At 43.6% G+C, this 16,390-nt stretch overlaps 1 protein-coding gene across 3 annotated transcripts in view; it reads right to left on the bottom strand.

The window, feature by feature from the left end:
• CFLAR (CASP8 and FADD like apoptosis regulator) overlaps positions 1 to 16,390 on the bottom strand; it is an 84,172-nt gene that overhangs the window by 19,496 nt on the left and 48,286 nt on the right. For all 3 annotated transcript variants that reach the window (XM_040357208.1, XM_040357210.1, XM_040357209.1), the window contains exons 2-3: positions 10,474 to 10,835; positions 5,124 to 5,226 (exon numbers count right to left, since the gene is read on the bottom strand). In XM_040357208.1, the coding sequence (XP_040213142.1) occupies positions 5,124 to 5,226; positions 10,474 to 10,835 (465 nt within the window). The remainder of the gene's footprint in view (positions 1 to 5,123; positions 5,227 to 10,473; positions 10,836 to 16,390) is intronic.

Genomic DNA, 16,390 nt, shown 5'->3' with positions numbered 1-16,390 from the left:
GTTGTCGCAACTGATATTTTATTGTAAATGTTATGGAATGTTTCTATTTTTGTAATAAAAACCTTTTAATTATAATATCGACTGTTTATCAGTTGCACATATGATGCCATTATAGTCTACCACAAGCCTCCCTTTTCTCTACAATAATTTAATGGGACGAAGGCATCACTTTATAATATTGATATACCTCAGCACTTTATTATAAATACACAAAATAAAACAATTGACAATAAAATAAAGTGTGTCATCATTAAACAGATGTTTAAAAAATAGGGCTTACAGATTTAAAAAGAACAATTTTAAAAAATGAATCACACCCTTTCACTTACCATCTGATATATCTTTTTTTTTTCTCCATTTCTATGCATGTTTATGTGAATGTGTATACATATACAGTATCTGTTTTTGCCCTCCCACTATTTTGTATGTTTGTTTCGATCAAAGCCCCAGCACCTTTTGAATGCTTTTTTCTTCATTAGGTCTATCTGTTTCATCCATGTCAGTTTCTTTTTCAGAATGGAAAAGAAATTGGAGTGGGTTCTGCACCAAATTAACTAAAATCTCAGCCATTTTTAGTCCGAACTGGAATGCGGGATGTGAGCTCTCCGCCAGGGCCGGATTAACAATGGGGCTGATGGAGCTGCAGCTCCAGGCCCCTTTCTCAAGATAGGCCCATTTGCCCAAAAAAAAAAAAAAAAAAAAAAATTTTTTTTTTTTAATAATTTTTTTTTTTTAAGATCGAATTTGGGGGGTTGTAGCTCGATGACCAGAGGTCACAGAAACCCTACATTTGTGGGTAGGCATGGGAAGAGCTACCCCACAACTGGTTAAAATATGGGACGGCTATCATTTATGGTTCCAGAGATACAGGCCTGCTTGCACAGCCTGTCAGAAGCTACATTCAGAGCGGCCAATATAAATACAAGCTGACACACTACAGCAGACTGATAGGATCACAGTGCTTATAATAATTATTTGTATATTACTCATGGTAATTAACCCCTTGCCACCCAGGCCAATTCTGACACTTCTCTACCAAATGTAAAAATCATCATTTGTTTTTTGCTAGAAAATGACTCTATGGTGGTCTTTGCACTTTTTATGTTGCAGGGTATAGAGCTGCACGATTCTGGCTAAAATGAGAATTGCAATTTTTTTGCTTAGAAGATAGATCACGATTCTCTCACGATTGTTGCGGCGAAACATCATCTTTCACATAAAAAAAAAAAATGGGCTAACTTCACTGTTTTGTTTTTATGGTTTTTATTATTCATTGAAGTGGGAAAATGCAGTGTGACATAAAATATTGCAGCAATTGCCATTGTATTCCCTAGAGTCTCTGCTAAAATATATATAATGTTTGGCGGTTCCAAGTAATTTTCTAGCAAATAATATTGCTTTCTAACTTAAAGCGGATGTGCCATGGGGAAAAAATATTAAAAGCCAGCAGCTACAAATACTGCAGCTGCTGACTTTTAAGATTAGGACACTTACCTGTCCTGGATTCCAGCGCTGATCGCAGCAGAGCACGAGCGATCGCTCGTCTCTCTGCTGCTCCCCCCGCCATCCACGCTGAGGGAACCAGGAAGTGAAGCGCTGCGGCTTCACTGCCCGGTCCCCTACGGCGCATGCGCGAGTCGCGCTGCGCCCGCCGATTGGCTCACACGCTGTGTGCTGGGAGCCGAGTGTTCCCAGCACACAACGGGCGACAGACGGGAAGTCAGAAAAACCCGTCTTTCGCCCGTAGCGTGTGGCCGGAAGTGGGTGCAAATACCTGTCTTTAGACAGGTATCTGCACCCCCCTCCCCCTGAAAGGTGTCAAATGTGACACCGGAGGGGGGGAGGGTTCCGATCAGCGGGACTCCACTTTAGGGTGGAGAACCGCTTTAAGAAACAAGTGTTGGACTTTAAGTGGTTAAATTTAGTTACAATGTTTCATTTTGTTTACAAACTTCGCAGACTGCCCAGATTTGTTCTTTACACACAGAAGTGTATCCCTTTGATCTAAGAAGGAAGTGTCAGTTACAATGTTTCCTGTTAAAAACTTGGCAGACTGCCAAGATATTTTCTTTTGACAGCTGAAAGTCTCTCCACTTGTTATATGAAAGAATCAGCAAACTCTGCATTGAAGATCGTCAGGGGGGTTGAATCGAGATCACAATTTTTTTAACGATTAATTGTGCAGCTCTAGCACAGTATTTGCGCAGCAATTTTTCAAACATGTTTTTTTGGAAAAAAATGTTTCATTCATTAAAAAAACAGTTAGTTAGTTAAGTTAGCACAATTTTTTTTGGTATCCTAAGCGATGCTTTACATTTTTTTAGGTTACATGTTTAGAGTTACAGAGGAGGTCTAGTACTAGAATTATTGTTCTCGCTCTAACGATCGTGGCGTATGTAACCTGTGTGTATCTGGCTCTGATACTACCAGTGCCTACCCAGCCACTGACTAGTATCTCTCCCCAGCCTGTCCCCACACACCCTCTCACCTGCTGACCTGTGGATGGGGGAATCACTCCTGCAGTGTTATTGTGTTCTGCCAGTGAGTACAATGATCAGTGTTGCTAACTTTAGCTGGCAGCACTGATTGTTTTAAGAAAAAAAAAACAGGCTGGTTGTACTCAAGTTGATTAATAGATTGACTTGTGTAAAACCAGCTAGCCCATACATAGATTGACTATGGCTGGTCTCTGCATAATTGGCGTAATTTCAATCCATGTATGACCCATTTAACCACTACTCAGTCCCTAAATATCCTTCCACTCCTGTACATAGTGCTCACTGTCATACTCTCCACACTCCTCTCCTGTACATAGTGCCCACTGTCATACTCTCCACACTTCTCTCCTATACATAGTACCCACTGTCATACCCTACACACTCCTCTCCTATACATAGTACCCACTGTCATACCCTACACACTCCTCTCCTGTACATAGTGCCCACTGTCATACCCTCCACACTCCTCTCCTATACATAGCGCCCACTGTCATACCCTTCACACTCCTCTCCTGTACATAGTGCCTGCTGTCATACACTTCTCTCCTGTACTTAGTGCCCACTGTCGCACCCTCCACACTCCTCTCCTGTACATACTGCTCACTGTCATACCCTCCACACTCCTCTCCTATACATAGTGCCCACTGTCATACCCTCCACACTCCTCTCCTCTACATAGAGCCCACTATCATACATCTACATTCCTCTCCTGTACATACTGCCCACTGTCATACCCTCCACACTCCTCTCCTGTACATACTGCCCCATCATACCCTCCACACTTCTCTCTGGTACGTACTACCCTCTGTCATACCCCCTCACTCTTCCTGTACATACTGCCCATTGTCATACCCTTCACACTCCTCTCCTGTACATAGTGCTTTTTTCCGTACCCTTTGTACTCCTCTCCTGTACATAGTGCCCACTGTTAGACCCTCCACATTCCTCTCCCTCACCTGCACATACTTCCCACTTATATACCGTCCATACTCCTCCCCTATGTCGCTTACCCACAAAAACAGTTCTTTAAAATTATACTGAATATCCTCAATGTTACCAGCTCTAGAATAGACACACTTCTGTTAGTTCAACTAAAGGAAATATCAGTTCTCATATTTGTTCTGCCCCATTATTAGTACTCATTTAATTTTGTGATTACTACTATGATGTATAGAGGAACATCGGGGATCTCAGCTACTCTAAATATAGCACTTATATAAAAAAGTGTCCCTGAAAATATTTTTTAAATGTTGGCAACTGTGCACTTAGGCACTGCCCAAGGGCCACTGTCCACCGAGTCAGTAGGGGGCCCCATGAGAGGCTCCTGGGATCCTGTGATAATAAAGCGGTAGTAAACTTTCCTGACATTACTACTTTTTAGAGGCCCTGGGGTAGGTTATGCCACAACGTACAAGTATGCACAGCATATTAGCACATTAGTGTACACTTCAATTTTCAGACTGAGCCCTCCAGTGCTGCGATGAATCAGGCGTGGCCTGGACACTTCCATCTTCACCCGGTCTTCCTTCTGGGTTCTGTGCCTTTGGTCACTTGCCTTGGCTGGGCTGCGTTCATGTCATTCCCACGCATTTATTTATTTATTACACCCCATTCACACCTCCGCGACAAAACGCCCGACGCCGGCCGCTCGTGCCGCTGGAGGGGAGAATTCCCATTGCTGTCTATGAGATGGTTCACATCTCATAGACGCCGTACACCTGCGGCATGAAAAAAAGTCCTGGACCCTTTTTTTCAGGCGGCATTGGCGTTCGGCCATACAAAGCAATAGGAAGGATTTGTAAAAAAAAAGTTACACTATTCGCGGCAAAATACGCCACGTACGCAGCGTTACTTGTCGCGGAGGTGTGAATGCAGCCTAAAAGGCCCCACCAAAATCCTCAGCACCAGGCCCATGATGTTCTTAATCTGGCCCTGCTCTCCGCAGACAGTGGACACCCCTCTTTCTGCTCATGCAGCTATTACACTACACGAGCAGAGCCTGGAGAGTTAACAGACTTCCTTCTACCTCCTACTCTCAGCTGAGCAGGGAGTGGCAGGTAGAGAGATCCAGAGCCTGCAGCTAAACTGCTCTGTGCTGTGCTTGTTGCAGACACCGCATAGAACATGAAACGCATGGCTTCCAATAACCAAGGGGCTTCCCACACATATTTGTTAATTAGGCCCAGGAAGTTAGAAGAGTGGCACAAGCAAAAAGCCTGCACCACTCTAAGTTCCCTCCACAGTTGTACAAATTATACAGCAATGGTCAGCATAAAAGCACTCTGGTCAGATGTTGCACTTTATAGTCACTGGTCAGGTGCAGCACAACAAAGAGGGCTTCTCTGGGGCTTGTGTGTATTGTTCTTTTTGGCCAACAAATGTGTTTCTTCCAGGCATCAAGGAGTGCTCAGGTGGCAATAGGATTACACACGGCCCTTGTGCTTATGCTGAGACACGTGCTGTTTTTTGTTGACATTTTAAAATCTTGCCTGTGACAACACAAGTTATGTGATGTAATTACTGTATATTCACATCTGTTTTAAAACATTTATGAATCATTTAAGCCAACTGGATGTTCCAGTGAATATAATGGCTATAGAATAGCACTGTAGTTAGTATACATGCCTTTTTGATGTTTCCAATATTCCTTAGTTGATTTTTCAACAAAAACAAAAATGATTTCAAATCTTCTTCCTCCAATTGTCCATTGATGTCTACCAGTAGATAACTGCAAGGGTAAGAAAAACAACTTTTAAATCATTCATATATATTTCTTAAAGTGATTGTAAGCAATCACCTTGTAAAACAACCCATTCAGTTTAAAATATAATTGAAAGGCAAATATTTTTGTATAGATATAAAAAAACATCATACACAGTAAATAGATTTTTTTTTTTTATTTGTGATCACATTCCCTCTGTTCTCAGCTGCAAAGAACCGGGGGAGGAGAAGCAGCAGCACACTGAGCTTCCCAGTGAGACCGGGTTCACACCTATGCAAATTAGAGCTGCACGATTCTGGGAAAAATGGGAATCGCGATTGTTTTGCATAGAATGAAGATCACGATTCTCTCACAATTCTCATAAAAAAATGATTTAAAGTTATTTTCAACACAAAACGGAGATTATGTGGTTAAATACAGTGGCCCGGATTCAGAAAGGAGATACGACGGCGTATCTCCGGATACGCCGTCGTATCTCTGAGTGTGCGTGGTCGTAACTATGCGACTGATTCAGAGAATCAGTTACGCATAGATTTCCCTAAGATCCGACCGGCGTAAGTGTCTTACACCTTCGTATCTTAGGCTGCATATTTACGCTGGCCGCTAGGTGGCGCTTTCGTATATTTACGCAAGGAATATGCTAATTAGGTAGATACGCCGATTCAGAAACGTACGTCCGGCCGGCGCATTTTTTTTACGTCGTTTAAGTTAGGCTTTTTCCGGCGTAAAGTTACCCCTGCTATATGAGGTGTAGCCAATGTTAAGTATGGACGTCGTTCCCGCGTCAAGTTTTGAAAAATTTACGTCGTTTGCATAAGTCGTTCGCGAATAGGGCTGTACGTAAGTTACGTTCACGTCTAAAGCAATGACGATTTGCGGCGTAATTTCGAGCATGCGCACTGGGATTTTTTCACGAACGGCGCATGCGCCGTTCGTAAAATACGTAAAATACGATGGGTCACCGTCCATTTATATAAAACACGCCCACATCATCCCCATTTGAATAAGGCGGGCTTACGCCGGACAACATACGTTACGCCGCCGTAACTAAGGGCGCAAGTTCTTTCTAAATACGGAACTTGCGCCCTAATTTACGGCGGCGTAACGTATCTGAGATACGTTACGGCCCGCCTAAAGATACTCCAAAGTATCTGAATCCGGCCCAAAATATGTAAATCTGACAGACTGTTTACATGTTAAATTTTAAAAGCCGCAGCAAACCTGCTGACCTTACATGCTTGCTAATGTGAAAGAACACCTCTGTTTTTCACATTTAACTAAATGTGAAAATCAGAGGTGTTCTGTCACATTAGCAAGCATGTAAGGTTTGCTGCTGCTTTTAAAATTTAACATGTAAACTGTCTATCAGATTTACATATACTGGCCCAGATTCACAGAGAGCGGGCGCACATTACGCCGCCGTAGCGCAAATAATATACGCTACGCCGACGCAGCGCAGAGAGGCAAGCATGGAATTCACAAAGCCAGTGTTTCGAAGGCGTAAGTCGGCGTAGGTGGAAGTGGGCGTGAGCCATGCAAATGAGGCGTGACCCCATGCAAATGATGGGCCGAGCGCCAGACAGATACGTATCACCAACTGCACATGCACCGAGACGAGGACGCATCCCTCTGCGCATGCTCATAACCACGTCGGAACAACTGCCTAAAATACGCCGGATCACTGCCTACGACGTAAACGTAACCTACGCCCAGCCACACACACGTCCAGCGTAAACTCCGTAAAATACGCCGGCTTGTGTTCCCTGGTGCAGCATGTCTGCTGCTGGGTTACACCTCCTTTATGGGGCTTAACTTTACGCCGAACGTACAACTAATGCACACATCACGTAGCCTGCGTCGGGCGCACGTACGTTCGTGAATCGCTGTATTTCCCTCATTTGCATATTTCAATGGGAGCGCCACATGCGTCCAGCCTAAATATGCGCCCATGCTACGCCGGCGTAGGCAAGTTACGTTGGCGGGATGAAGCCTGTTTTTAGGCGTATCTTAGTTTGTGGGTCCGGCGCACAGATACGACAGCGCACATTTGCACTTACACGGCGTATCTTGAGAGACGTTGGCGCAAGTGCTTTGTGAATCCGGGCCACTGTATTTAAGCACATAAGCTCCGTTTTGTGTTGAAAATAACTGTTAAATTTAAAACTCTGTTGGGTGTAACAAGATGTCTGCTTGCCCCCTTCTCACTAACATTACTGTGCAGGAGTGTGGGGTGGAGCAAGATGGCAGCGACGAAACGTCACTTCCTGACAAGACAGCCGCCGCCGGGTGTACCAAGATGGCTGCCGCTCAGGAGCTAAGCCGAAGCCGGGGACTTTCCTATGGCCGCACCCGAAAATCACGGGTCATATAGCCTGGAGATCGCGTTTCGGGTTTCCACGCATTCAATTTGCATAGCAGGAGAATGTGACTGGCTCTCTATGGAGCCGGTTCACATATCTCCGAAGCCTTTTTTGGTGCGTTTCAGGTTTGATTTCAGCCCAAAATTCGGGCTGAAATCGAACCTGAACCGGTGAATCAGCACGCACCGGACCCCTGGTGTGCGCTACATGTGGCGACAGTGTGAACCTGGCCTAAATGGCTGTGTAGTGGGGGCATGTCAGGACGTTTCTGATCATCGGAGAAGAGCAGGCTGAGTTCCCAACACAGCTAGAGAACTGACCACGATATGCTCTCCTGCTTAGTGTAGTCAGTTTTTAGTAATACAAAGAGAACAGGATACTTTCTCATACAAGTACATGTTACAGCAGGCAAATATCAGGAAAATGAAGTGTTGGTTTAACAAACTTTAATTCTTGGTTTGGCTTGGTGAACTTTGAAAGTAAATAGACATTGAGCCAGACGTGAGCTGCGGATCATGTGAAATACATATATTTCCACACAGGTTAAGCAGCATAGGAAGCAGGAGGGGGTAGGGAACATTTTTAAACACAGTTGGTGTTAGGCAGGAATTCTACTTTAAGGTATATGTGAACCCATTTAGTTTAAAATAGAGATGCAATGTTTGTGTATAAAATGAAAAAAAAAATGCTAACACACTTTTTTTTTTTTAAGTGATCACATCTCAGCTGCATAGGAGGATTGGAAAGGTGGGGTGGAGCCTTTGGGGATGGTGGGGCATGTCAGCAAGAGGCAGAGAAAGAGCAATACACTGATCTTCTCAGTAAAAAAAATGTTTTCCTCAGTTTAGGCCGATACGTATTCTTCTACCTATTTTTGGTAAAAAAAAATCGCAATAAGCGTGTATCGATTGGTTTGCGCAAAATTTATAGTTTTTACAAAATAGGGGATATTTTTATTGCATTTTTATAAAAAATTTTTTTTTTACTACTAATGGCGGCGATCAGCGATTTTTTTCGTGACTGCGACATTATGGCGGACACTTCGGACAATTTTGACACATTTTTGGGACCATTGTCATTTTCACAGCAAAAAATGCATTTAAATTGCATTCTTTATTGTGAAAATGACAGTTGCAGTTTGGGAGTTAACCACAGGGGGCGCTGAACGTGTTAGGCTTCACCTAGTGTGTGTTTACAACAGTAGGGGGGTGTGGCTGTAGGTGGGCTGTGCAGGGGGCGTGTCAGCTAAAGTCTTGACCATTGAAGGATAGGTAGTCTGTGCTCCCAGCATAGCCATAAAACTGACCGTACTGGGGTGGATGTGCTCTCATGCCTAGCATGGTCAGTTTGGAATCGGAAAGCAGGGAGGCTGGCAGGATCACCAGGTATTTCACACAGAGCAAGCAATACAAAGAGAATAGGATACTTTTTAACATAAGTAAATAGTACGACATACACATGTCAGTAATATATAAAAAGAGGGGTCACCCAGAGAGGATTGGGATTTTAAAGGCAACTGAGTATAGGTACGAAACCAATAATTGAAAATATAATTTATTAGATGTAATTAGGAAGTCAATAATATGAACAACATTAGATTTAAATGTTTTTTAAGAACAATATAAAAATAACAGAAACAGTTACAATGAATACAAATTCACATTGATATTGAGTAGAGATTACGCCCGACATGTTTCAGGATCTTATCCTTTCCTCAGGGGCATTCCCTTGTGGAGAACAGTGTATATCTATAACAAGAAAGTACAAAAAACGTTGGTAACACAGTTCCATGTCTCTGTGTTACTAAAGTTTTTTTGTACTTTGTTATAGATATACACTGTTCTCCACAAGGGAATGCCCCTGAGGAAAGGATAAGATCCTGAAACATGTCGGACATAATCTCTATTCTGGAGACAATATCAGTGTCAATTTGTAATCATTGGCCCAGATTTAAGAAGCAATTGCGTCTGCGTAACCATAGTTACGCAGCGCAATTGCTTACTTGCGCCGGCGTTTCGAATGCTCCTGATTCAGGAACCTCGATACGCCGACTGCAGCCTAAGATATGACTAGCGTAAGGCTCTTATGCCCGTCATATCGTAGGCTGCATTCTTACGATGGCCGCTAGGGGGCGTTCCCGTAGTGGTCAGCGTATAGTATGCAAATTGCATACTAACGCCGATTCACTACCCTACGCGAGCCCTGCGTATGCAGTTTACGTCGTTTCCGTTCGTCGGGTTTCGCATAAGGCTGCTCCTGCTAATACCAGGGGCAGCCAATGCTACGTATACCCGTTGTTCCCGCGTCGCGAAGTTTAAATTTTACGTTGTTTGCGTAAGTGAATCGTGAATGGCGCTGGATGCCATTTACGTTCACTTTGAAGCAAATGACGTCCTTGCGACGTCATTTGCCGCAATGCATGTCGGGAAAGATTCCCAACGGAGCATGCGCACTACGTTCGGCGCGGGAACGCGCCTAATTTAAATGATCCACGCCCCCTACGGGATCATTTCAATTACGCGCCCTTACGCCGGGCATTTTTGAGGAGCGCCCACGCAAATTATGTGACTACTGCTTCGTGAATGAAGCGCAGCGCAAATAATTTGCGGGGGCGCAGGGCAAAAACGGGACGCTGCGCCTCCGTAAGAAGTGCGCAGCGGTACCTGAATCTGGCCCACTGCAACTGTTTTTATTTTGATATTGATCTTAAAAAACAGTCAATTCTAATGTTGTTCACATTATTGACTTAATTACATCTAATAAATTATATTTTCTATTATTGATCCCAACCCTCACTGGGGGACCCCTCTTTCTGTATATCTATATACAGGATGGTGGCAACATCATAGTCCAAGTAATAGAAATTTAATATAGGGCAACAGAAAATATTTACCTGTATTCTGAAACTATTCTCTTTTGTTTCATTATCATTTGTTCAGCTTCATTTTTTGTCATCTGTAGGTATTTTTTTAGAAGATCGAACCTTTTCACCAGCCGTAACACTTCAACTATTCCATGTACATATTTTGTTTCATTTAATTCACTTAACAGCTCCCGGACATTTGTCTGAGTTGTGATGTCTCGACAAGCAAACAATATCATGTCTCGCTCCTCTGCTTCCAACTCTTCCTCGACCTGTAGAAGTGTTGCACTAGAAACACAATGCTTGCTCATCACAGTAATCTGCGGCGCAGGACAGTCAGCATTTAGAAGATAAGATGTCCTTTTATGGAAAAATAGTGGATTTGGGGCAATCTATAGAAAAAGCAGAGGTGAAAAATGTAAATGGAGAGATACCAGATTTTTGTATGACATCAAATCCTATATACACAAATGGATGAAATGACTTTAATTTCCTGAAAACAGGCATCTGAGGTAAAGCACCTAATCCCTCAATTGACCAGTAACCCAAACTGACAATATTCATACATATAATAAAAATCCTTTGAATAAAACATATGATACACTAAGGCCTCGTACACACGACCGAGAAACTCGACGGGCGAAACACATCAAGTTCCTCGTCGAGTTCCTTGTTAGGCTTGTCGAGGAACTCGACAAGCTTGCTTTGCGTACACACTGTCAAGCCAAAATCTCCTCGTTCTCAAACGCGGTGACATACAACACATACAACGGCAGGGGAAGTTCGATTCCACTGGCTAAACTCTTGGGGTTTCTTTTGCTAATTTCATGTGTTTGCGTGTTGAATAAAAGTTTGGTAAGAGACGATTTGCACTTTTCAGTCTGTTACAGCTTGAAAAATGTGTTATCTCCATTACAAATGCTACTTTTACTCCCGTCTCATACTTTATTCTGAGCAAGCGCGGGTTTCTAAGCATCCAGACGTTCGAGTTTCTCGTCGAAAACCAGCCCGTTGAGGATCTCGACGAGCCAAATCAGACCCCCGTCAAGGAAATAGAGAACTTGCTCTCTTTTTGGCTCGACGAGGTTCTCGACAGTTTCCTCGACGAAAATGTACACACAACCGGTTTCCTCTGCAAAAAAATATCTCCCAGCAAGGTTCTTGCTGGTTTTTGCCGAGAAACTCGGTCGTGTGTACGAGGCCTCAGAACATATAGCACCACACACTGACAGATCTCCAAATCAGTTCAATAACCCCAAAAGCCTCTTGTGAGAAGCAAACTTTGTGATCACAGCACTGCCAGACATTTCACTGCAGTGGCGGGTAATGATAAACTTTTTTTTGGGGGGGGGGGGGGGGTGGCAACTTTAAAGTGGGCTGTATTAATGAAGGCTTAAAAAAACAAAAAACAGACAGGACCTTTTGATCTTTTTTTAATGCAGTACACCACAAGCATGCCATGTGCTTTGTGGTGCACTTCACTGTGGGTGCATTACTGGCTACTGTGAGGCCTGGTACACACGATAGGATTGATCCGCGGATAAATCCTCTGTGGATTTTGATCCCATGGAGTGTACTCACCATCGGATCGAAATCCGCGCCGAATTGACACCGCAGTGACGTGCGCGACGCTGTCATATAAGCAATTCCACGCATGAGTCGAATCATTACGACGCATGCGAGGGACGGGTTCGGACGGATCGATCCGGTGAGTCTGTACAGACCACCGGATCGATCCGCTGGAGCCGATTCCAGCGGATAGATTTGTAAGCATGTCTACAAATTTTTATCTGCTGGAAATCGGAAATATCCGCGGATAAATATCCGCTGGAACGTACACACCAGGGCATCTATCCGCTGAAACCGATCCGCTGAGATTTTTCAGCAGATGGATCCTCTCGTGTGTACGGGGCCTTATAGGGCTTTGGGGTTCCATTCAAAATGAATAGCACAGCAACAGATCACAGTTCCATTTTGATGGTTACATGCAATGTAATATCATGCACTAAGGTAAGGCACACGATCTGACTTTTTGACAACAAACCTCCAACGGACCTGTTTTTGCAGACAATCCAACTGTGTGTACGCTCCAATCGGACAAAATGTTTCGCTTTTTCATTGGACAAATGTTCGCTGTGTGAACAGACAAACTTTCCGGCAACAAATGTCCTACGTTGGCTAATCTGATCGTGTGTACACAAGTCCATCGTACAAACACGCATGCTCAGAACCAATGATAAAAATCAGACAACAATAGCAGAAGTTGCCCAAAGTGTGGCAGTAAAGAGCAGAAAAACCACGTAGTGCGTCTTTTACGTCACTATGTTTGTGTTTGTTGGCTGTGTGTATGCAAACCAAGTTCACGGACAACTTCCTTCGGAGCAAAATCCACACAAAAGTCAGTTGGAAGTCCGATCGTGTGTATGAGGCTGTACACTACCTTAATGCATGGAAAACAGACATGACTTCCACTTAAATGCACCCAACCCACTGTGTATGTGAAGTGCAAGTGCAATGCAGGCTGCTGTAACATTGGGCTGGGGTGCCATTAGAAATTAATGGAAAATAACTGTGTGTTGTGGTGCCTTTCAAAATGACGTGCGGTAATTGAATGAAAACCAAAGTTCTTTTGCTAATGTAGCACTACCCCTGTAGGAGCTGCTGGATTAGTATTGGGCCTTGCACGTTACCTCAACATTCGTTGTCTAGGGGAAGAAAGTCTGTAAAGAACTCCAATGTCCACACAAGTTGCAAAACCTTTAGCTGTTTGGATGGAGGCGCAGGGGAAGGTTCAGGCGCATAGTACAGATCACTGGGGAGAACTTCTAAGTCCCAAAAAGATCACTCACCACTTCCTTTCGAGTGGGTATTGCTCACCAGGATAGACCCCTCTCACCTGGCCTAGCAGCCGGAATGATGCACAAACAATGATCAGTAACAGTCTCTGCCACAGACTGGTTGCAAACAAAAGTGAACAGCCAGGAATCCTCTGTCACAGGATTTGGTACCTGAACTTCCAGCCATACAGTTTAAGAGCCTTTTAAGCCGACCCGGCGAAACTGTAGGGTAATATGGATTGTAGATCATCCCTTAATAGAGTCACCAGGCCTATCCCGAGACATCAGCCTTCCGCTTGGTCCCATCCTAGGCAGGTCCTCTCCTGGTTTTCTCCATTAACCCCTTAACGCCCGCCGCACGACTATTTACGTCCACACAATGGCACGGACAGGCAGAAGGACATATATATTTGTCCTTGCCTTCCCGCGGGTCGGGGGTCCGATCTGGACCCCCCCCGCTGCGTGCGGCGGGCGGACTCCCTCGGGTCGCGATCCGGAACGACGGCGTGGCTATTCGTTTATAGCCGCTCCGTCGCGATCGCTCCCCGGAGCTGAAGAACGGGGAGAGCCGTATGTAAACACGGCTTTCCTGTGCTTCACTGTGGCGGCGCATCGATCGTGTCATCCCCTTTATAGGGGAGACACAATCGATGACGTCAGACCTACAGCCACACCCCCCTACTGTTGTAAACACACACTAGGTGAAGCCTAACACGTTAAGCGCCCCCTGTGGTTAACTCCCAAACTGCAACTGTCATTTTCACAATAAATGCAATTTAAATGCATTTTTTGCTGTGAAAATGACAATGGTCCCAAAAATTTGTCAAAATTGTCCGAAGTGTCCGCCATAATGTCGCAGTCACGAAAAAAATCGCTGATCGCCGCCATTAGTAGTAAAAAAAAAATAATTAATAAAAATGCAATAAAAATACCCCCTATTTTGTAAACGCTATAAATTTTGCGCAAACCAATCGATACACGCTTATTGCGATTTTTTTTACCAAAAATAGGTAGAAGAATACGTATCGGCCTAAACTAAGGACAATTTTTTTTTATATATATATATATGTTTTTGGGGGATATTTATTACAGCAAAAAGTAAAAAATCTTCGCTCTATTTTTGTTTATAGCGCAAAAAATAAAAACCGCAGAGGTGATCAAATACCACCAAAAGAAAGCTCTATTTGTGGGGAAAAAAGGACGTCAATTTTCTTTGGGAGCCACGTCGCACGAGCGTGCAATTGTCTGTTAAAGCGACGCAGTGCCAAATTGTAAAAACGCCTTTGGGCATTTAGCAGCATATTGGTCCGGGGCTTAAGTGGTTAAGTAGCTTCCTCTCGACAGCTCAGGATCACTTAAAATCATAGGCCCCAGTCAGGACGGCTGGGCCTACTTGGTAGAAGTACAGCCTCAGGCCAACAAGGCCCCGAGACTAAACGACCATCACGGACCTCGAGCCAGGAGGGCCTCGAGGCAGAGCCTCTCACAACATGGCCTCTGTCCCTTAAGTATCCTTCCCCAGCATGCCCAGCAGGAAGATCACTCCCACTGGGCTGCTCCCAGGAAAAGACACCCAATGCACGGTAGCCTGCCTGAATTCTAACATTGGCCGGTGGTGGTATCGCCACCTACAGGCAACAGTGGGAAAATTCCTCCAAGCACAGCCACAGCCAGAACAGAGGCTGATTTTGAATCAATCATCAAAGTCTGAGCTAATTATCAGCTCAGACACCCACTAAATTTAACATAGCGCCTGGTCATCAGGAGCAGGGCGCTACACTAACATGCTTTAAAAAAAAAAACACATTTGAATTATGTTTAGTATCATAAAAACAACAAATGTAGCACTCTACAATTTTTCCTAGAAAATGTCGCCATCAATTTGGTACCTAGACACAACTATTAACATCAATTCTTGTATTTTTCCTGACTAAATAAATATCAAATATTAATTATTAGCTTGTTTAACCATAACTGTAGTTCTATCAGTGTATATTTATTACAAAAAATAATAAAACTTCACAGTGTTTCACAATAATTGGCCAGGTAAAACTGCAAGGGAAATATCAGCACCAAATAGTATAAAAGGGAAAGAGTAAGGCCTCGTACACACGATCGGTTAAACAGAGGACAACGGTCTGATGGACCGTTTTCATCGGTCAAAACCGATCGTGTGTGGGCCCCATAGGTTATTTAACCAGCGGTTAAAAAAAAGCCAACTTGCTTTAAATTTAACGGATGGATTCCTAACCGATAGATCAAAACCGATCGTTAGTAGGCACAACAATCAGTTAAAAATCCACGCATGCTCAGAATCAAGTCGACGCATGCTTGGAAGCATTGAACTTAGTTTTTTTAGCACGTCGTTGTGTTTTACGTCACCGCGTTTTGACACGATCGGTTTTTTAACCGATGGTTTGTAGGCGCGACAGGTCATCAGTCAGCTTCATCGGTTAACCGATGACAACGGTCCATCAGACCGTTCTCATCGGATGGACTGATCGTGTGTACGAGGCCTTAAGGAAAGTAAAGGAAATGAGTCTCACATATTCTATCATTTTCATAACCTGGAGATACAGCTGCTGCAACCTGCTATGTGAAACACAGAAAACATCTTCTACAAATCCAAATGATTCCCAAGTCAACCTGAAAGTAATTAGGACCATGTTACACCAGCAACTTTATGGCAGGGATTTGTAGCACCTACAAATCTTTCTGATTATTTTCTCTGGTGACGACAATGAATAAAGTGCATCCATGGTGATACTAAAGGCGATTCCAAAAAAGGCAATTGCTCAGCAGCGAAGTTATAAATCGCTGGAATCGCTGTCAAATAAATGACTTCACCAACTGAAATTCCTTTTTCTCTAAAGTCATTTTCCATAATGTTATCAAGCAATACAGCTTTACAATCAGGGTTTCATGCCTTTTCTTCTGTTATCATTTCAAAATAGTGTCTTAAATACTCACCTCCTGTATATTCTGCTGGGCACATTCTTCTTCACATAGAAAGCATTGGCTATTCCTTATTGAATTATTATCCTTTTAAATTCACAAGATACGTATGCCCACAGCAAAATGCAAATGTACTTTGGAAACGAAAGTGAAAG

This window comes from Rana temporaria, chromosome 6, assembly GCF_905171775.1.
Source record: "Rana temporaria chromosome 6, aRanTem1.1, whole genome shotgun sequence".
NCBI lineage: Eukaryota > Metazoa > Chordata > Amphibia > Anura > Ranidae > Rana > Rana temporaria.
Note: the sequence above shows the minus strand (reverse complement) of the source record. Positions and strands in the feature narration are given on the sequence as shown.